Source organism: Sinocyclocheilus anshuiensis, unplaced genomic scaffold (assembly GCF_001515605.1).
Source record: "Sinocyclocheilus anshuiensis isolate Anshui unplaced genomic scaffold, SAMN03320099.WGS_v1.1 scaffold1578, whole genome shotgun sequence".
Lineage (NCBI taxonomy): Eukaryota > Metazoa > Chordata > Actinopteri > Cypriniformes > Cyprinidae > Sinocyclocheilus > Sinocyclocheilus anshuiensis.
Genome location: NW_015544225.1, coordinates 232316 through 250102, shown reverse-complemented (window position 1 = coordinate 250102; position 17787 = coordinate 232316). Strand labels below are relative to the sequence as shown.

Sequence of the window (17787 nt, the reverse complement as noted above, 5' to 3'; positions counted from 1 at the left end):
CAGAGCACCTGACTGCAAGTCAAAACTTTTCACACACCATCATCACTGAGCATTCAGAATGGAGAGTATTTCATCATATCACCTGGATGGATCTGCTTCTGGAAACAATATCAAAATATTCTGTAACAGTGAGAAACTTACAGTGGAACTTACAAGTGAAAGGGGCCAATCTGTAAATGTTAAAATACTCACTATGTCACAAGTATAGCCACAAGAAGTAAACAATATGCATTTTAACATGATTTTAGTGTTAAGAAATAATCTTTTCTGTGAAGCTGTTTTTAGTTCAATTTTACAACTTTGTTGTGATGACAAAGTAATGTCAAAATACTAAAAAGATCATAAAAACAGCTTTTCAGCTCAAATAATACACAAGTTCCAAAAGAGGAATTAACATGCTTTTATAAAATTGAGTAAATGTTATTTTAAGTGCCTCAGAGAAATTGTTCTTTCTGTTTTAAGAAAATGAGTAGAAAGCATTTTTTTCTGGTATTATACCTCAAATTCTGTCGATTGATCCTAACCTGTATTTAACCCGCAATAGTCCCTGAATCAGGTCAGGTGTAAGTATATTTAACTAATACCAAAAATAAATTGCTTGACAATAAATAAGCAGATCATTCTTTGTCATCTCTAAAACAGTTTTGTCAGTATTTATCTCACTATCACTGCTATTGTCTGCCAGAAAAATGCCAACGAAAATGTGTTAGCCACCGAGTTTCCAGTTACAACTGGTTTGGGGCAAGCGCGTAAAAACCCTTGTTGGGTAATGCCACTTTTCAAACAAGAGAATGCTTGAATAGAAAACAATAATCACTACAGCCAAATTTCCAGACATGTAATTCAAGCGCAAAACAAATCAATAGAAAAGAAAAAAGAATGGGATCTTTAGTCCAGTTGTATAAGCTACTTAATGAAATAGAAGTGAGTTGGCAGCGTAGAACAGAGCTCAAGTTTAATATTTTATGCTCATAAAAGCGTCTTAACCCCATTAACAGTGTGCAGCATTAGTTGATGGTGTATTATCAGTGTATAAAGGCTGCTTCAAATACTGGGTAAGCTCGTGAGAACAACAAATTAATCAAGGGTAATACATTATTCATGGAGGATTTCCATGTCTACAGAGAAATGTGACATGACCGCAAGCTCTGTTTGTCCTTTGAGGTGTAAAGGATATGTTTTTTTGTTTTTCTCATGAAAGTTTCATGTTTCTATCTCACGCCATGAGTCCCGATTCATTATTCAATGAACTGGACAGGTGATATGTGTTGTCACATGTGCTTTTGGTAAACCAAAATTGTCTCTTATAGCCTGTTACAAAAGGATTTTCCAAGTTCATAATTTAGACTTTAGTTAGAATTACTTTACAACACATCACATAACTTAACAACTCATTACACTGAATTAGCTCAATGTAAGTTACATAAATTTGTTTCCATGCTTACTAAAGAGCTGGAAGACAAAGCACTTGGCAACAGCATGAATACGCATATTATCATGCTAGTAAAACACTTGTAAAAAAAATAGGTGACAGACTTTGCATACATTTATGCAGATAAAAACATTTCAAAAAGCATCAGTTCATTTCAGGAGATCATTATTTTCTTCCTGTCATTGCCTTTACAAATAATCCTTTGGTCTGGATGGTCCAGTGGAGTATATTGTATTGCCTTCTTCTAGTTTGAATCATGTCCAAATTCTTGTCAGACTTGGCAAAAAGTTTGTCAACAGAATGTATCACAACAAGTTCGCTAGAAGGAGTTAATTAGGGAAAGTAACATATAATCTATGTATGTAAAATAAATAAACCACAGCTGATGTTAGTGCAGTCGCAGCTCTGGAGCTGTGTAGGTGAAGTCTTTAAAATCGTCCTGGTGGAAAGAAAAAAGACTGTCCTCAATAGGTGTAAGACAGGGTTCCTCTTGAGTGAAGTCAGGGTCAAAATTGTTCACATCCTCAATAGAATCCTACAAAGCAAAACAAAACATTATTTTTGACCAATATTCACACTTATCCAATTAATCAGTTATCAGTTATTTTATGTTTATCAGTGTACTGATAAATGCCACCATTTGGTGGATCTATAAAGAATAGAATTCAACAACAGTATTTCAAAGTACATTTATTTATTTATTTATTTACTTAATTTTGTTTTCTATTTATTTATTATATCATTTATTTAACAGTGTTTACAAACACATACATATACTGTATATATAAAATGAAATATATACAATTTTAAAATGTTTGCGTAAATACAGTGGAATAACTAATAAAATTAACAACAACAACAACATTAATATTAATAATAAAAGGTAACTTAGGCTATTATTATTAATAATATTAAACTAGTCGTAATCAGAAAATAAAAAAGGTCCTGAATATTCAATATAAATACAATCTCTATCAGTATCAGTCATAAATGGCGCACAATACAAATATCGCACAATACACACGGTATAAAACAGAAGTGGTGATTGTAGGCTTACTATTCGAGGTGTGAAAGTTGGTGCGATCTCTCGTCTGTTCAGCTTCTCCCAGTCCAGTCCTGTGAAGAACAGGTGTGCACTGATGGCCTCTTCTCCTCCATCTCTATCCATGCAGCCCAGCCGACACGCTGGGTCTCTGGTGAGTAACTGTGTAGAGAGTAAACAGAAATCTTCATCATCTATAGCTTTTGAACGCAGTGCTTGAAAAGTGCACTTGAGCTACAGTATCTTTCAAATAAATGCCACTTGGTTTCTTAAGCAAGAACATGACTATATTTGAACTCCAATAAGTCCAAATACTTTTAACAACAAGACAAATACGAAATTTGCCTTATGCGGATAAACTAGAAGTGATATTTTGTTAAGAATCACTGGAAAAATACAACTTTGTCTTTTTACACTTTCACAATTGTCTAGAAAGTTTACTGCCCACAATACTGCACAGATCACTGACTTAAGCCCTTGGAAACAGAGTTATTAGGGATTTTACTCCACTAATGCAAGAAGACCTCTACTCAGTCACGTGATGTTAATCCTTCTACCATGACACAGCTCTTTAACCCTTCATGGGGCACAATGGAGCTTATGTAATGAGGCACAACAGGGACAGTCTGTGATCCTGACATCCTGGGTCTTTTGAGGGATGAAACGGCAGCCCACAGGCTGTGCTCTCCGCAGCAAATTAGCCTCATGTTTACTGGTGCTTATATAGGAACAGCTGGCCAAAACACACAGAAAGCTGGCCAAAGCCTCTCGGCTGCATTACCCAAGAAACATGTTCACATGGAGCTCTTAAATGAAGCCAGTTTTGAGTTTTTTTCTTGTGAGTAAAGCTGAAAAAGTCATGTTTCGGCAGTTTTGATATAAATGTTTTGGCAATGAGTGATCACAACAGAAGAGGAAGAGAGTTGTTTAATGAGACGTCACTGCCAGGAAAGTCACAGATTTCCCAACATAGCTGCCTGAGAGTCAGTACACTGGGGTTGTGTCCTTAGTGTAAAAGTAAAGCAGTCTGTCTAGTAAAAGTAAGACAAATGTACTTGCTATTAGAGCCCTGCACGGGTCTCAAATTTAGGCCCTAGCCCGGCCCGTGTCCGACAGCTTATTTGACATCACGCTATATATTTAGCGCTGCTTCATCATAGTTCCTTGTAGAGCCCTGCACGGGCCTCAAATATAGGCCCTAGCCCGGCCCGTGTCCAACAGCTTATCAGAATTTCCGGCCCGAGCCCGAGCCCGAGCCCGAGCCCGACCCGAGCGCGTCTTTTTTTCCCCTTCTCCCAAAACAGCTTATACTACTGTTTCAGCTATTAAATTAGTTCAGTTTTGTATGTAATAGCAAAGGCCGGGATTATATTTCGTTTCGTTTTTTTATGAAGTTAATTTAATCCGTAAAGATGCACTTCTCTCTAAAGGCGCGTCTAATGAGGAAATTGCGAGTCAGGATCGGCCATTTCATCCTTGCGACACCGACTCAGAAAACACTAGTTTATTAGTAAATAACTCAAATATCTCCTTACTATTTCCCCGTCACATTTATGGTAATTACTTTTGCCGGTGATTTGCAGCAAGCTTAAGCCTATTGCTTGCATCTGAACGCAGAACTGTTCAGCTGCGCTGACGGCAAGCACCATACATGCTGCTGCTGCGGGACACTAAACACCGTCGAGCCGCTCTTGACAGTCATGGTAGCACAGTCTCGTGTTGTTTCCACCAGCGAGGCAATTTTTTTCATCACTAATTGATGGATGTCTAAAATATAAAAAATAAGGAGAAGCCTAAAACAGGCCCGAGGCCTGGCCCGCGTCTGAACTATGACGTGAAAATTGGCCCGAAGCCCGGCCCGAGGGGCGTAAAAAAGTCGGGCCTGAAATGCAGGGCTCTACTTGCTATGCAAAACAATGGATTTCATTAAAGTGACGTCTGTGAGTGTTTTACATATGAAGTTATAATCTAGCTACAAGGCTTTTTTGTGTAGTTGAGCTACAGTCTTCATTGCTCTGGTTTTATTTTAATTTAGCATTTGCACTTTGCCAAACAGATAGAAAAACAGTCCTGGTCCTTACAGCTTCACACAGTTCACACATGTAGTCATAGACAAGATTATTTAATTTCTGTAAAAAAAATAAAAAAATTAAAAAGTGACGTGACATGTGGCCAAGTATGGTGACCCATACTTGGAATTAGTGCTCTGCATTTATCCCATCCAAAGTGCACACACACCCAGAGCAGTGGGCAGCCATTTTTTTGCTGCGGCACCTGGGGAGCAGTTGGGGGTTCGGTGCCTTGCTCAAGGGAACCTCAGTCGTGGTATTGAAGGTGGGAGAGAGTGCTGTACATTCACTCCCCCCACCTACAATCCCTGCAGGTATGAGACTCGAACCCGCAACATTTAGGTTACGAGTCCGACTCTCTAACCATTAGGCCACAACTTCCCCTCTGTAGAGACAGAATGTAGAATATAAAATTATATATTTGAAGGTTAAATACATGACTAATACCTCTGTCTTTTAAAATCCAATGCTGGATGAAGCCGAGCTACAATGACTTTTTCAAGACCTTCATTGAGACAAACTGTCTTAATCTGACTGAAATTAAACTTTTAAAGTGCAACCTTTGTTTAATCAGTCTGATATTTTGACTGTAGATCTAGACTCACTCCTCTAAGGATGTCCTCCGCCTCGTTGCTGAGCCAAGATGAATAAATGATCTCATCTCTGAGGATGCACTCAAACAGCTCGTCCTCAGTCTCTGCTTCAAATGGAGCATGACCTGACAGCATCTCGTAAAGCAGCACACCCAGAGCCCACCAGTCCACTGATACACCATACGGCTCCTCCAGGATGATCTGAGAGAGACACAGTATAAAACAAGCTATACAGGAAGAGAACACACTCCCAAATATTAAGCACCATCTTCTTTTAAATGATCTTTTAGTGATGATCACCTCAGGTGCAATATAATCGGGAGTCCCACAGAAGGTACTAGTGAGTTTTCCTTCACGTATATCCTCTTTGCACATGCCAAAATCTGCCAGTTTGCAGTGGCCATCTCTGTCCAGGAGAATATTGTCCAGTTTGAGGTCCCTTTGATAGAAAAACAAAACAGGATGGCATTTTTACCATGCTGTAGTAATTGATCTTGCGTTCTACAAAATGTACTATTTGAAATAAAACTGAAGTAAGCTGAAGAATTAAAATGGAAATGAAAACTGGAAATATAAAAATAAAAACTCATTCAAAATACTACAATGATATTAATAAAATAACACAGGGTGTACCCATCAAATAAGTGATAATATTTTTTACATATTTTCCTTGCACCTTGAATACACGAGAGTACAGGTTTTAAATATATTATATTATTTATTTATTTCAAAAATCAACTATTATTTATCCATAAAATAAATACCATTACTTTTTTACTTTGACTCAATACAAAAATCGTATAGATTTTCTTTACTTAATCTGTGTAATTCAAAGAGAAAGGAAAACTTGAAATCGCATCATATGACCCCTTTAAACATGTTCAAATGCATTCTATGCAGCAGAGAATACTCTTACTGGTCGCTAAAAGCAATTATTAAATGCTTTAAATAGCCAAAATATTTTATAAATGGACTGCAGGATTTGTTTAATTTTATGAATGACAGGTATTACAACTCATTTGTGCCTAAGCATTAAGTCATCAATAACAAGTGGAACAGCCTGTAGTAGCACAAAAATTTAAACAAAATATTGCAATCACATCATGGTAAATAACAAATGGGGTTCACAGGGTTCAAATAGTATTGACACAATGACAAAATTAGCATGTAGTGCAAATGCTTGCATGCTTGACACAAGGGTGAAGAGTAATCAGCACAAGAAGCAGCATTCAGTCTCCTGTCATCAGAGACGGAGAAGCATATTGATACCGTGGAAAAGAGAGTGACGGAACGTAAATTGGACTAACAGCCTGTTGTGGTCAAAGTTTCCCAAGGAAATTTGGTCTGATTTTCATTAGAACACAATTAACAGAGGAGACATTGAGAGGTGACCTCTTTTCTATGTTGTTAAAAGCATGTGACTCTGCTGCATTACCTAGTAAACAACAAAGAACAGAGTTTTTTAAAGCAAACACTCTGATTCCATCACTCACTACTTCATTCAGTCAGGGTATTAATACTTCAATGTATATGCAACACTGTTAATGATATGTGACCCTGGACCACAAAACCAGTCATAAGGGTAAATTTTTTGAAATTGAGATTTATACATCATCTGAAAGCTGAATAAATACGTTTTCCATTGATGTATGGTTTGTTAGGATAGGACAATATTTGGCCGAGATACAACTATTTGAAAATCTGGAATCTGAGGGTGCAAAAAAAAAAAAATCTAAATATTGAGAAAATCGCCTTTAAATTTGTCCAAATGAAGTTTTTAGCAATGCATATTACTAATCAAAAATTAAGTTTTAATATATTTACAGTAGGAAATTTACAAAATATCTTCATGGAACATGATCTTTACTTAATATCCTAATGGTTTTTGACATAAAAGAAAAATCAATAATTTTGACCCATACAATGTATTTTTGGCTATTGCTATAAATATACCCCAGCGACTTAAGACTGGTTTTGTGCTCCAGGGTCACATATAGGCATTTTTGTGTGAAACATTCATAAAATCATTCTCTTTACTTGAGAATAGTTGAATCAGTCAAATAATAAAGGAAGTTTCCTTGCATATCTGGAAGGATATTGGCAGAAAAAAACACTGCTTCCTACCATAGCTTGGAAAGAAAATCAATATACATTGTGTTTTGGTCATATTAAGGAGCACAATTGTTTTCAACATTGATAATAATAAGAAATGTGTCTTGAATGGCAAATCAGCATATTAGAGTGATTTCTGAAGGATCATGGATTTCTGAAGGATGCTGGAAATCAGCTAAATAAATTACATTTTAAAATATTTGTGTCTTCTTATTTCATCTCAAACAATTTATACAAAGGTTATTCTTGTTTTATGAATCAAGTAAATGGCACAAATGGAAGAGAGGGAGAATGACAAGAAAATCAAAAATATATCTTAACTTGCTATACTTCATGCCTAATGAACAAGAACAGAGACATGGGGAGCCTCACGCTCGCAATGTCGGAGAGTTGGCGCTGACAAAAATAACAGCGTGGCAGACTCACCAGCCTGGCCATCAACCACAGCCCAAGTCTGCAGCTGGAGAACTGGCAGAAATATTTCAGGCCCTGTAAAAATGGACAAGTCTCTCTTCTGCCCAACCATCAGTGACGTAACCTCATACTTTCTTCTCTACGTAAAACAACCCAAGTCTCTTGCAATGTTGCAACAAAAGTCTTCAAGCACCAACTATTCTGATAAAAAATAAATGGTTTGTTGGCACCGATAGCCTTGTGGTTAGTGTGCCGACATATAGCGCAACAGTGCTCACAGTGACCTGAATTTGATTCCCGTCTGGAGGGCCTTTGATCCCACCCCCCTCACTTCACCCAATGCTTTCCTGTCTGCTCCCTACTGTCCTGTGTCAAATAAAGGCAAAAGCCCATAAATATAACTTAAAAAAAATTAAATGGTTTATCAATGAAAGGAATTGTTCACCAAAAATTTAAATGTAATGATAATTTACTCGCCCTCAGGCCATCCTAGAATTAGACGAGTTTGTTTCTTCATCGGATTTGGAGAAATTTATAGCTTTACATTATTTGCTCACCCGTAAATCCTCTATAGTGAATGGGTGCCGTCAGAATGAAAGTCAAAACAGCTGATAAAAACATCACAATAATCCACAAGTAATTCACACAACTCCAGTCCATCAAATAATGACTGGCTCAAATACAAGCCCATAATCCATAATAACACTTCCTCCAGTGAAAAGGTACATCACCTGTTGTCCTCTCACAAAAAAATCCACTAACATATTTGTTCAGAAAATTGGACTGTGCTTGATCTGTGCATATTTCTCTACTGATTCAAATGGACAAATGTTTCACTGTGGAAAGCAATGTTATAGATAGAGGACTCTCAAAATAGATGTTTATTGTAAACATACAGCTTTTCACTTCACATGATGTTAATTGATGGACTGGAATGGAATTGATGGAGTTATGTGGATTATTGTGATGTTTTTTGACTCTCATTCTGACGGCACCCATTCAGTGCAGAGGATATCCATTGGTGAGCAAGTAATGCTAGATTTCCCAAAATCTGTTGAGATGAAGAAACAAACTCATCTACATCTTGGATGGCCGTTTGAGAGGTCAATAAACACTGCATCTGCAGTTTCTCCAAGCCTCTGGGTAGAACCTGCTGAAGTGAGACTAAAACACTAAAGTCATTAATGCACTCCTCGTTTCCGTCATGCACTGTCCGATGTTCTTGAATGAACCCGGTATAGTCCAGTCCTCAGATTAGAGCAGAGCCAGATTACATGGCATTACAGCAGCCTCTAATATAGGATTCGAGAGTAAGTAAGGTAAAGTGGAGAGGAACAGCTTGATGACTCAGAGGTCAACGAATCGTTGTACTGCTGGATTATAAAAGAGCTGTGTTACAGGTGGTCCCGTAAAATCTATGCTGAAATGTTGTAATGGGCATGATGAGAATATTTTAATATATATTTGGAATAATCTCTGTGCATACTATATTGCACTTCGTAACAAACAAAATCATGTGATAAACAGAGCAGTGCACAGGCCGCTCTCTCTCTCTCTCTCTCCCTCCCTCGTGCTCTCTGTTTCCCTGAGTAAACAGCTTATGTAATAATAGCTCCATAGCATGCTGGGCAGTGGGCAGGGCTGTAACATCAGATCAAGTCCTCACTCAAAATGTATCCACAGTCCTCTTGCACTACAACACTGCCATCTTTCCCAAGACTCTTTATCATTCCCCCCTTAAGCTTCACTTCACAGAAGTGTTATAATTACCCCAAAATAATTAGCTTTAAAGCCCAATAAAATCAAAAGGAAAGGTGAGAGTGGCCATAAAAGGGGCCATATGGTTGTAAAGATGACAGGGGTTCAGCAGAGTTCGCCAGCATTCCTCTAAAGGTCCCGCAGGGAAGCTCGTAAATGCCACAAGCCTTATTTGAATGGGAAAGCAGTTTGTCAGATGTGTTTATATTTGGGCTTGGCTCTATTACAGGGGTGATCAGAAAGCTTACTCAGGTAGGCAAAGGCCATGTGATTACAGTCAGGAAGAGCACAATGTCACGTCATGGAAAAGGACGACTAAGCCAGGGGCGGAGACTGTCTGTAAAATCTGACTAAGTGTGTCTGGACATGCGCAGACAAGATTTCACAGGCATGTCAAAGCAAATAACTGAGGGCAGTGGCATTGGAGTGTGAACATCTGCAGTATTTTCAGCTGCACATTATGGATCAAAATACACTTTCTTCTTAAATTAGGGAATTAAATGTTTTGTACATTAAACCAGTAAGGAAACTATTACATCCACAGCTAGCTCAAAAGTAATGTAATGACAGGAAATGTGCGATGTTAAAATAATCCTCAGTATTCCTCACCTGTAAATGATGCCTTTGGAGTGAAGGAACATAAGGGCCGAAATGATCTCTGCGGCATAAAACCGGGCTCGTGGCTCGTCAAAACGCCTGCACTTCTGGATGTGGAACATGAGGTCACCACCATTCACAAACTCCATGACAAAGAATAACCGCTCCTGAGAAATGAATAGCACAGGTTAGCATACACATGGAAAAACATTTTATAAAAGTAAGGGAATATATGATTGTACTCCTTCCAGCATTTTTAACTACAGTATGTGTACTTGTGTACTAAAACACAGTGATGCAGTACAAAATATTGCCATTCAAAAGTTTGGGATCAGTAAGATGTTTGATGTTCAAGGCTGTATCTATTTGATCAAAAATACAGAAAAAAAACAACAACGTAATTTTGTGAAATATTATTACGACTTAAAATAACAGTTTTTTTTTATTTTAATATACTTCAAAATATAATTTATTCCTGTGACGCAAAGCTGAGTTTTCAGCATGATTACTTCAGTCTTCAATGTCACATGATCCTTCAGAAATCATTCTAATATGCTGATTTAAAATTAATGTTGGAAACAGTTGTGCCGCTTAATATTTTTTAGGACCTGTGATACTTTTTTCAGGATTCTTTGATAAATAAAAGGTAAAAAGAACAGTGTTTATTCAAAATATATGTGTTAAATAGATAAAAAGTGTTTAAAAATGTGTTAAATGGATAAAAAGTGATAGTAAAGACTTATATTGTTAGAAAAGATTTCTATTTTGAATAAATGCTGTTTTCTATTTTGAATAAATGCTTTTTAACTTTTTATTCATCAAGGAATCAAAGAAAAAAGTATCACAGGTTCTAAAAATATTAAGCAGCACAACAAAAACCGATAATAAATCAGCATATTAGAATGATTTCTGAAGGATCATGTGACACTGAAGACTGGAGTAATGGCTGATGAAAATTCAGTGCTGCGTCAGAGAAATAAATAATATTTTAAAGAATATTAAAATAGGAAAACAGTATTAGAAATTGCATACATTTTTTTTTTCACAAAAGTTTTTTTCTGTATTTTGGATCAAATAAATACAGCCTTAAAGGGTTAGTTCACCCAAAAATGAAAATTAGGCAAAAATCTATTTACTGAGAGAGAGAGAGAGAGTGTTGTAGTGTTGTAGTGTTGTAGTGTTTGTGGTCAAGAGACGTAAAATGTGTAAGTCAACAGAAAGCTTGCATCACTTCCCTTTAGCTAGTATCCTCCCACACTTTCACTGAGTTGCTCTGGTATGCATATGATAAGCTACTTCTCAGCAGGAAGTGAATACTGTTCCGCACAATGTTACTCTAAACAAGAGGCTCCATCTACTGTTTACATTTGATATTGCAATAGTCATCACTCGTTTTGATTATTTTTAAAAGATAGGTTTTTATTTTAAATTACACTTCCAGAACAGGCAGTAATCTTATTAAAACAAACTATAGTGTATATTAGTGAATAAGTAGCATCTGATATCACTTTTACGGCCAGGTAACATTCTCATGAAAAATACAATCAGTTTCAGAACACTAAAGGTAAAATCCAAGGCATTCCAGGAATTTAAACACATTTTGTTGATATGATGTCAAAGGGTTTTTGTCAAACAGCATTGTGTTTCCTGGTTGAGTGAGGGACATGAAGTGTCTACATTCAACAAAACTTTTTTCCCGGTTTGTCAGTCAACATGGAAATCACGGTAAAAGAAATCAGTCTCTACTGCCACGTCTAGCGTGATTTCTTCTGGGCTCACATTACAGATTATCTACCCGATAACACGTAAATACATCTAACACTACATTGAGTTCACACCTGACCGACTATGATCTGCATTTGCTCTGGCTGTTTCAGCTGAAGGCTGTTTGAGACACATTTCTAGATTATTCTATTGTCAAAGAATTCTAAGAATTAATTTATATAATTAGGAATCACAAAGAGTTCAAAGTGCCCTATAAGAACAAATAAATCTGTAGAAAATAATCTGTAGTAATTTTCTGCATAGACATTATCTGTTAAGTAACATTTAACCCTAAAACACAACACAATGGAATGTGTAATTCAAAATATGGGTAAAACACCTGTAAAAAAAAACTACATATTAACACAGTAAACTGTACACAGAAGTTGTAATGTCCAGAGCTCAATATTAGTACAAAAAATTATTGTAATTATTTACCTCTATACATCGTATGAAATGCTATTTAGCACCTTGAAACTATTTGTGGACTCTTACCGCATTCTGAAAGCAGTAGTAGAGCTGTGTAAGAAATGGATGCTGGTGAGCCAGAGTCAGCACTCTCTTCTCAATCATGGTTGCTTCTACATCATCTTCTTGCAGTATGACATCCTTCTTCAGCATTTTTACAGCAAACACCCTGTGGTCACTTTTTAGACGAGCCAACATCACCTACGCACATACATACAATTATAGATTTCTGTGGGTTAAAAGTGCATGTCTGGTTTACAAGTACACTTTTAAAAATACAGGTTTCAACTGGGGGTTTTGCAGCGATGCCACAGAACTATTTTCCTCTTAGTGTGACGAACATTTTGAAAATCTAAAGAACCCTTTCCACTATAAAGAACCTTTTGTGTTATAAAAAGGTTCCATGGATGGTAACAGTTCTTCATGGAACCACAAATGCCAATAAAGAACATTTATTTTTAAGAGTGTACAGCTGAACTGGTATTGGATTTGACATAGTGATGCCGTAAATGGTACTGTGTTTTTATCATAAAATTCTGTCAAATAACTGTTACAATGCTGCAAAACAAATAACTTTTCACCAAAGCAAGAATAGTAATGCACAGTGAGCAAATTGCAAAATGTACAAGTCAATGGTAACACTTTAGTATAGGGACCAATTCTCACTATTAACTAGTTGCTTATTAGCATGCGTATTATTAACATATTGGCTGTTTATTAGTGCTTATAAAGCACATATTCTGCATGACCATATTCTACATCCCTAATTCTACCCAATACCTAAACTTAACAACTATTTTACTAACTATTAATAACTATTAATTAATGAAAGCAAAAGTTGTAGTTAATGGTTTGTTAATGGTGAGAACTGGACCTTAAAATAAAGTGTGACCAAAAATGTTGATACTATTTTTTTAATGAATCTATTAGTCTGCATTTACATTGCTTAATTTTGATGAATTATATTCTCTACTGTCTATTGCTATGGTTATCACTATGTCAATTATTGCAATTTCAAAAGTGAAATCTCGCAATTATATGACAGATAAGGGATTTAGATGTAACTCCCAAAACTTTGCTGTACAGTCACAGTGTATGTAGCCACTGGCCCAAAAAATTAAAAATAAAATAAATAAAACTTTTATTCAAATTCTGAATGGATTATGTGTAGCCTAAAGTGCGCAAAGAGACAAAAACTGCCACTCACTTCAGTTCATCCCCATCTCACAAAATTATATTTGATAGTTATAATCAATAAAGCAGATGAAAGGATTCGCGAGCATGCAGAACACTGGAGTCTTAAAAAAATCCAGTTTGAGCGGTGAGTGAATTCTGACTAACTTGAACGCAATGGCCAATCAGAGGTGTACAAGAAATCAACAGCTATATCTGTGATTGGCTACACTGCTCAACGCTACAAAAACACGTTGTAAACAAAACTTTTAATGCTTTCCAGAGCACAAACACCAAAACGCACTGGAGAGGTTACCAAATCTGTATCGCTAATATCCTATTATCACAGTCTTAACTGAACTGCTCTTGCTTTCATTTGAGGGTGCCTTTCACTGTGTGAGAAAATGATCGTGTGGCATCAGAGTGTGAGAACAGTGGCATTTGCATGAATTTCACACTGAATGCATGAGAGTTGGCAGCCCTGCCAGTATGTCTCACCTTGCCAAAGCTGCCTTTTCCCAAAACCTGCAAGAAACTGAAGTCTTCCAGACCAACTTTAACAGTATCTTCCTCTGGCTCTTCAAGCGTCGGCTGTATGCTTTTAATGGAGTTCTGACCCTTTATTCCTGTCATGTGCAGAGAACTCTGTGAAAAAGTAAGCAGATATGTAAGCAAACACAAATGTGGAGAAATATCTCACAAACAAAATAAATGTGCATTTAACAAAACCAAATATTCCCTGATAAAGGAGGCTTTTTGAGACAGTTGTTCTGACATTACCTGAGACTTTCTTTTAGAAAGCGTGTTGAGCAATCCAATCTCTGACAATTTGCTGGCAAGTTCAGCACTGTTCACCCCACAGTTAAGTGCAACATTCTTTTCACAGCGTTTGTGGATGTTCAACTTGCAACCTGGATGAATCCACACCACACAGATGACAACAACAATCTTGCCCCTATTGTATTTGAATGCATTTCACGTGGAGTAAATATGTGCTTACTCTTGCACTGGAGTCCCTGTTTGATCAGGCCGTAAAGTAAAGATCCGCAGTGGTTACAGTATGTGGGAACTTTGTAGTTGTGCTCTCTAAACTGGTGGGGTAGATTGATGCTAAAGCCCTGTCTTTGGCCCTGCACACAAAATAATATGTATGTGGGAAATTGATCCACAAGACACAATTTTGTCATATGCATTTACATACACACACTCTTACCTCATTTGAATCTTTCTTCATATGTGTACACTCACTTACAACCAAATCATGACACCTCTTGTGAACCACACACGCACACACTAGAATAATGAGGCATAAAAGTGAATGTTGTTAATCCTTGTGCATGCAGTATGTTAAAACATATGGGGAATTTATTATTCCACTAATATTAGTAAACATGCTTACCTTGACACTGATAACCTTGCTTTCCAAAAACACCCCTGAGGAATGATTATATACTTTTAATCACTTGGCATAACACATATTATGCGAGTCTGATTTGTTGATTGTTTTATGTGCATGAAGGTGTGTTTTCAGTGCAAGTCTCACCAGATGAAGTTGTTGCAATGGCAGCAAAAAGTAGGCTGGGGAAGGAAGGTTGCCATAAACTTATGTCCATAGACTTGGTGGACCTTTCTTTTCTTCAAAGCTTTTTGCCTTTTTCTTGTAAACTTTTTATGGGGTCTCAGTCCATTCACAGCTTCATCTGAAATTCATGGCAACACTCAGTAAGCACAATTAAATTGCTTACAAAATTAAGCATAAAGTTAAACAAAGTGTTGTGGGTAAGTACTAGTTTAACTGTTACGATCCTTATACATAAAAGACAGCTTGTGTATCATGTTGAAAGACAAAAATACAACAAAATCTTTAAGAGACAAAAAATGGTGAACAAAACATTCCCTTCATCAAGGACTAAAAGAAAAATGGCACATCAGGTTTCATTCATAGCTTAACTGACTACCATAAACGTTCTAATTAATAATTAGTAAATCTTCATAGCAGACAAACACAGAAACACATAATCAGCATAATTATATTAAAATCAAATAACTATAATTACACAGAATATAATTGATTTTTATACAATAATAATTAAAATAAACAGATATGGTTAAAAAATAAAATAAAATAAAAATATCTATAGTTATCAAAAACAGCTAACCATCTGTAAAGGAGCCGGTGAGAGAGATGAAGATATACACACTCCCCTCGGGTTCCAGTTTCACCTGGAAGAAGAGATACTCAGTGAGATAACACTTTAAAAGCTCACTAAAACTACTCTAGGTGCTGACTGACAATATGATAAAATATCACTTTTAACAAAAGCTTCCTAACATTTAGCAGGCCTGATACACTCAGAAGAAATGGTACAAAAGCTGTCACTGGGGCGGTACCCTTTCAAAAGGCACACCTTTGTACCTATAAAGAGTCCATATTGGTACCTTAAAGGTACATATTAGTACCTAAATGGTACAAAAGTGTACCTTTTGAAAAGGTACTGCCCCATTGCCAGCTTTTGTACCTTTTTTTCTGAGAGTGTATATGAAGGACATACTTTATTTCCTTCCCAAACAAACTAAAAAAATATTTTTTAAATCCTAAACATTTTTAAAATACTTACTTATTTTACAATGTGATTATATATCACGTCAAAATATTGTGTTAACCTGAACACATAAATATTTAACATTTTATATTAAAAAATTACAAATTTTAAAAAAGCACTAGACTTTTCACTAAGCCGGTAACCCTGACATTACTGTAAAGGTGACACATTTAGGTAAATGAAAATGTTTTTAGAGAGTGAGTTCTTATTACTATGAGTGAAATCTTGTTTGGTTTAATGTATAACATAACATAATATAACATCATATTTAGCTGCAGCATATTATCAGAGTCGTATCTCTAGCTTGTCACACTAACCTTCTAGCACAGTCTTAGTCATTCTATCTTGCCATCTAAGTCATTCTCTCACTTATTATCATTTAGCTTGCCCTGCCATGTGCGAGGAATTCCTGTAACACGAGGAAAGACGAGGAAAGCAGGACGAGCTGGTTCAGGGAGTCAAGTACACAGCACGCACCACCAAACACAACAAGCGCTTCAGGGATCGGAAGGTTTAAGCATTGACCCAACCACTTCAATAGTATTCAAAAAACTTAAAATTTAAAGAGACCAACCCAGCATCTGATAGGAAAATTTTAAAAATATATAAATCACACTATAACTAGGTTGCCAGTAAACCGCCATGAGAGATGCAAAGATAACTAGTATTTAATTGACCAACAGCTGTGAAGCCAAAGCAGGGGTTTACCCACAAACCAGCAGATATGTTTGGCAGCTGGCTTTAAAATTACACTTCAGACCATGCAACAAAATGGAAATCATAACAAAATGTCAACTTAAGTTCTGATAACTATTGCAATTCATACATGTGGGGAACGTAAGATGTAAAGCACAGGAGAGGGGCAAAGAGAGGAATCCAGCTAGTTTGGTTGAGCAGCATGTATGCACTGGTGGTACGTGAGTTTGGAAGCACGTCCCCCACAAACAGAGTGAGAGAACCACATTTGCAAAATAACCACATTTTCTGCAACCTATAATGAAACGGTAACCATGAGGAATATTATAAAACCCTAATACCATTCAAATGAGGCCTAAAGCAAATACTAAAAATAATGGTATCATGTTCAGTGTCAAATTCCTGTAACCTTGAAAAATGTTAATGTGTCATTTTTAAACACGTTTTAGCATGAAACAATAACCTTAAACACCCTCACCATCAGATTTCAAGACTTAAAAAAAAACTTCACAAGGACTCATTTGATCTGATTTTATCGTTTGGACTAAACGAAAAGCAGAACACAAGTATATCAAACCGCACATCCCCAGTTACCCTATAGATGCAAGAGAATGTAACGCTCTGAAAGTTTCCGTGATGCATGGTAGGGTGCAACATGTGGTTTTGAGCACAGCCTAGTTATTGCACAAATGAAAGCAACAGGAGCCTTTTACAAGAACCCTGATAGGCCTGTAGTCAGGAAAGACTAAAAGTGCAAAGAAAAGAGGACAATGGTTTTTCACATCTCTCTTACTTTGTATTTTCCGTTTTGTCTGTAAATGTATATCAAAGTATTTATATCAAAAGTAAAGGATGTGAAATTTGGGGTGGGGGTAGTTGGGGGGTTTCCAAGAACGTAGGCCAATTCCTCTCATTCTTTTTATTATTTAAAATTTTTTGTAAATATATTTAATATTTAATAAATAGTTTCACAACATTTAACACTCCCGGCTATCAGCTATGGTTTCATCTTTGCTTCCTTCCCCTGAACAGTTATCATCTCTTGATGTTAACAGTGTTACTGATA

The 17787-nt window shown here is 36.5% G+C and overlaps 1 protein-coding gene across 1 annotated transcript in view; it reads right to left on the bottom strand.

Annotated features, from left to right (window-relative positions):
* Positions 1 to 1604: 1604 nt before the first annotated feature.
* Positions 1605 to 17787, bottom strand: part of LOC107697294 (protein kinase C eta type-like) — a 17584-nt gene continuing 1401 nt past the window's right edge. The window contains exons 2-14 of the mRNA XM_016498016.1: positions 15582 to 15645; positions 14966 to 15122; positions 14822 to 14856; positions 14636 to 14715; positions 14423 to 14552; positions 14203 to 14333; positions 13921 to 14067; positions 12277 to 12450; positions 10030 to 10184; positions 5437 to 5575; positions 5149 to 5337; positions 2490 to 2636; positions 1605 to 1967 (exon numbers count right to left, since the gene is read on the bottom strand). Of these exons, the coding sequence (XP_016353502.1) occupies positions 1821 to 1967; positions 2490 to 2636; positions 5149 to 5337; positions 5437 to 5575; positions 10030 to 10184; positions 12277 to 12450; positions 13921 to 14067; positions 14203 to 14333; positions 14423 to 14552; positions 14636 to 14715; positions 14822 to 14856; positions 14966 to 15122; positions 15582 to 15645 (1695 nt within the window). The 3' untranslated portion in view covers positions 1605 to 1820. The remainder of the gene's footprint in view (positions 1968 to 2489; positions 2637 to 5148; positions 5338 to 5436; positions 5576 to 10029; positions 10185 to 12276; positions 12451 to 13920; positions 14068 to 14202; positions 14334 to 14422; positions 14553 to 14635; positions 14716 to 14821; positions 14857 to 14965; positions 15123 to 15581; positions 15646 to 17787) is intronic.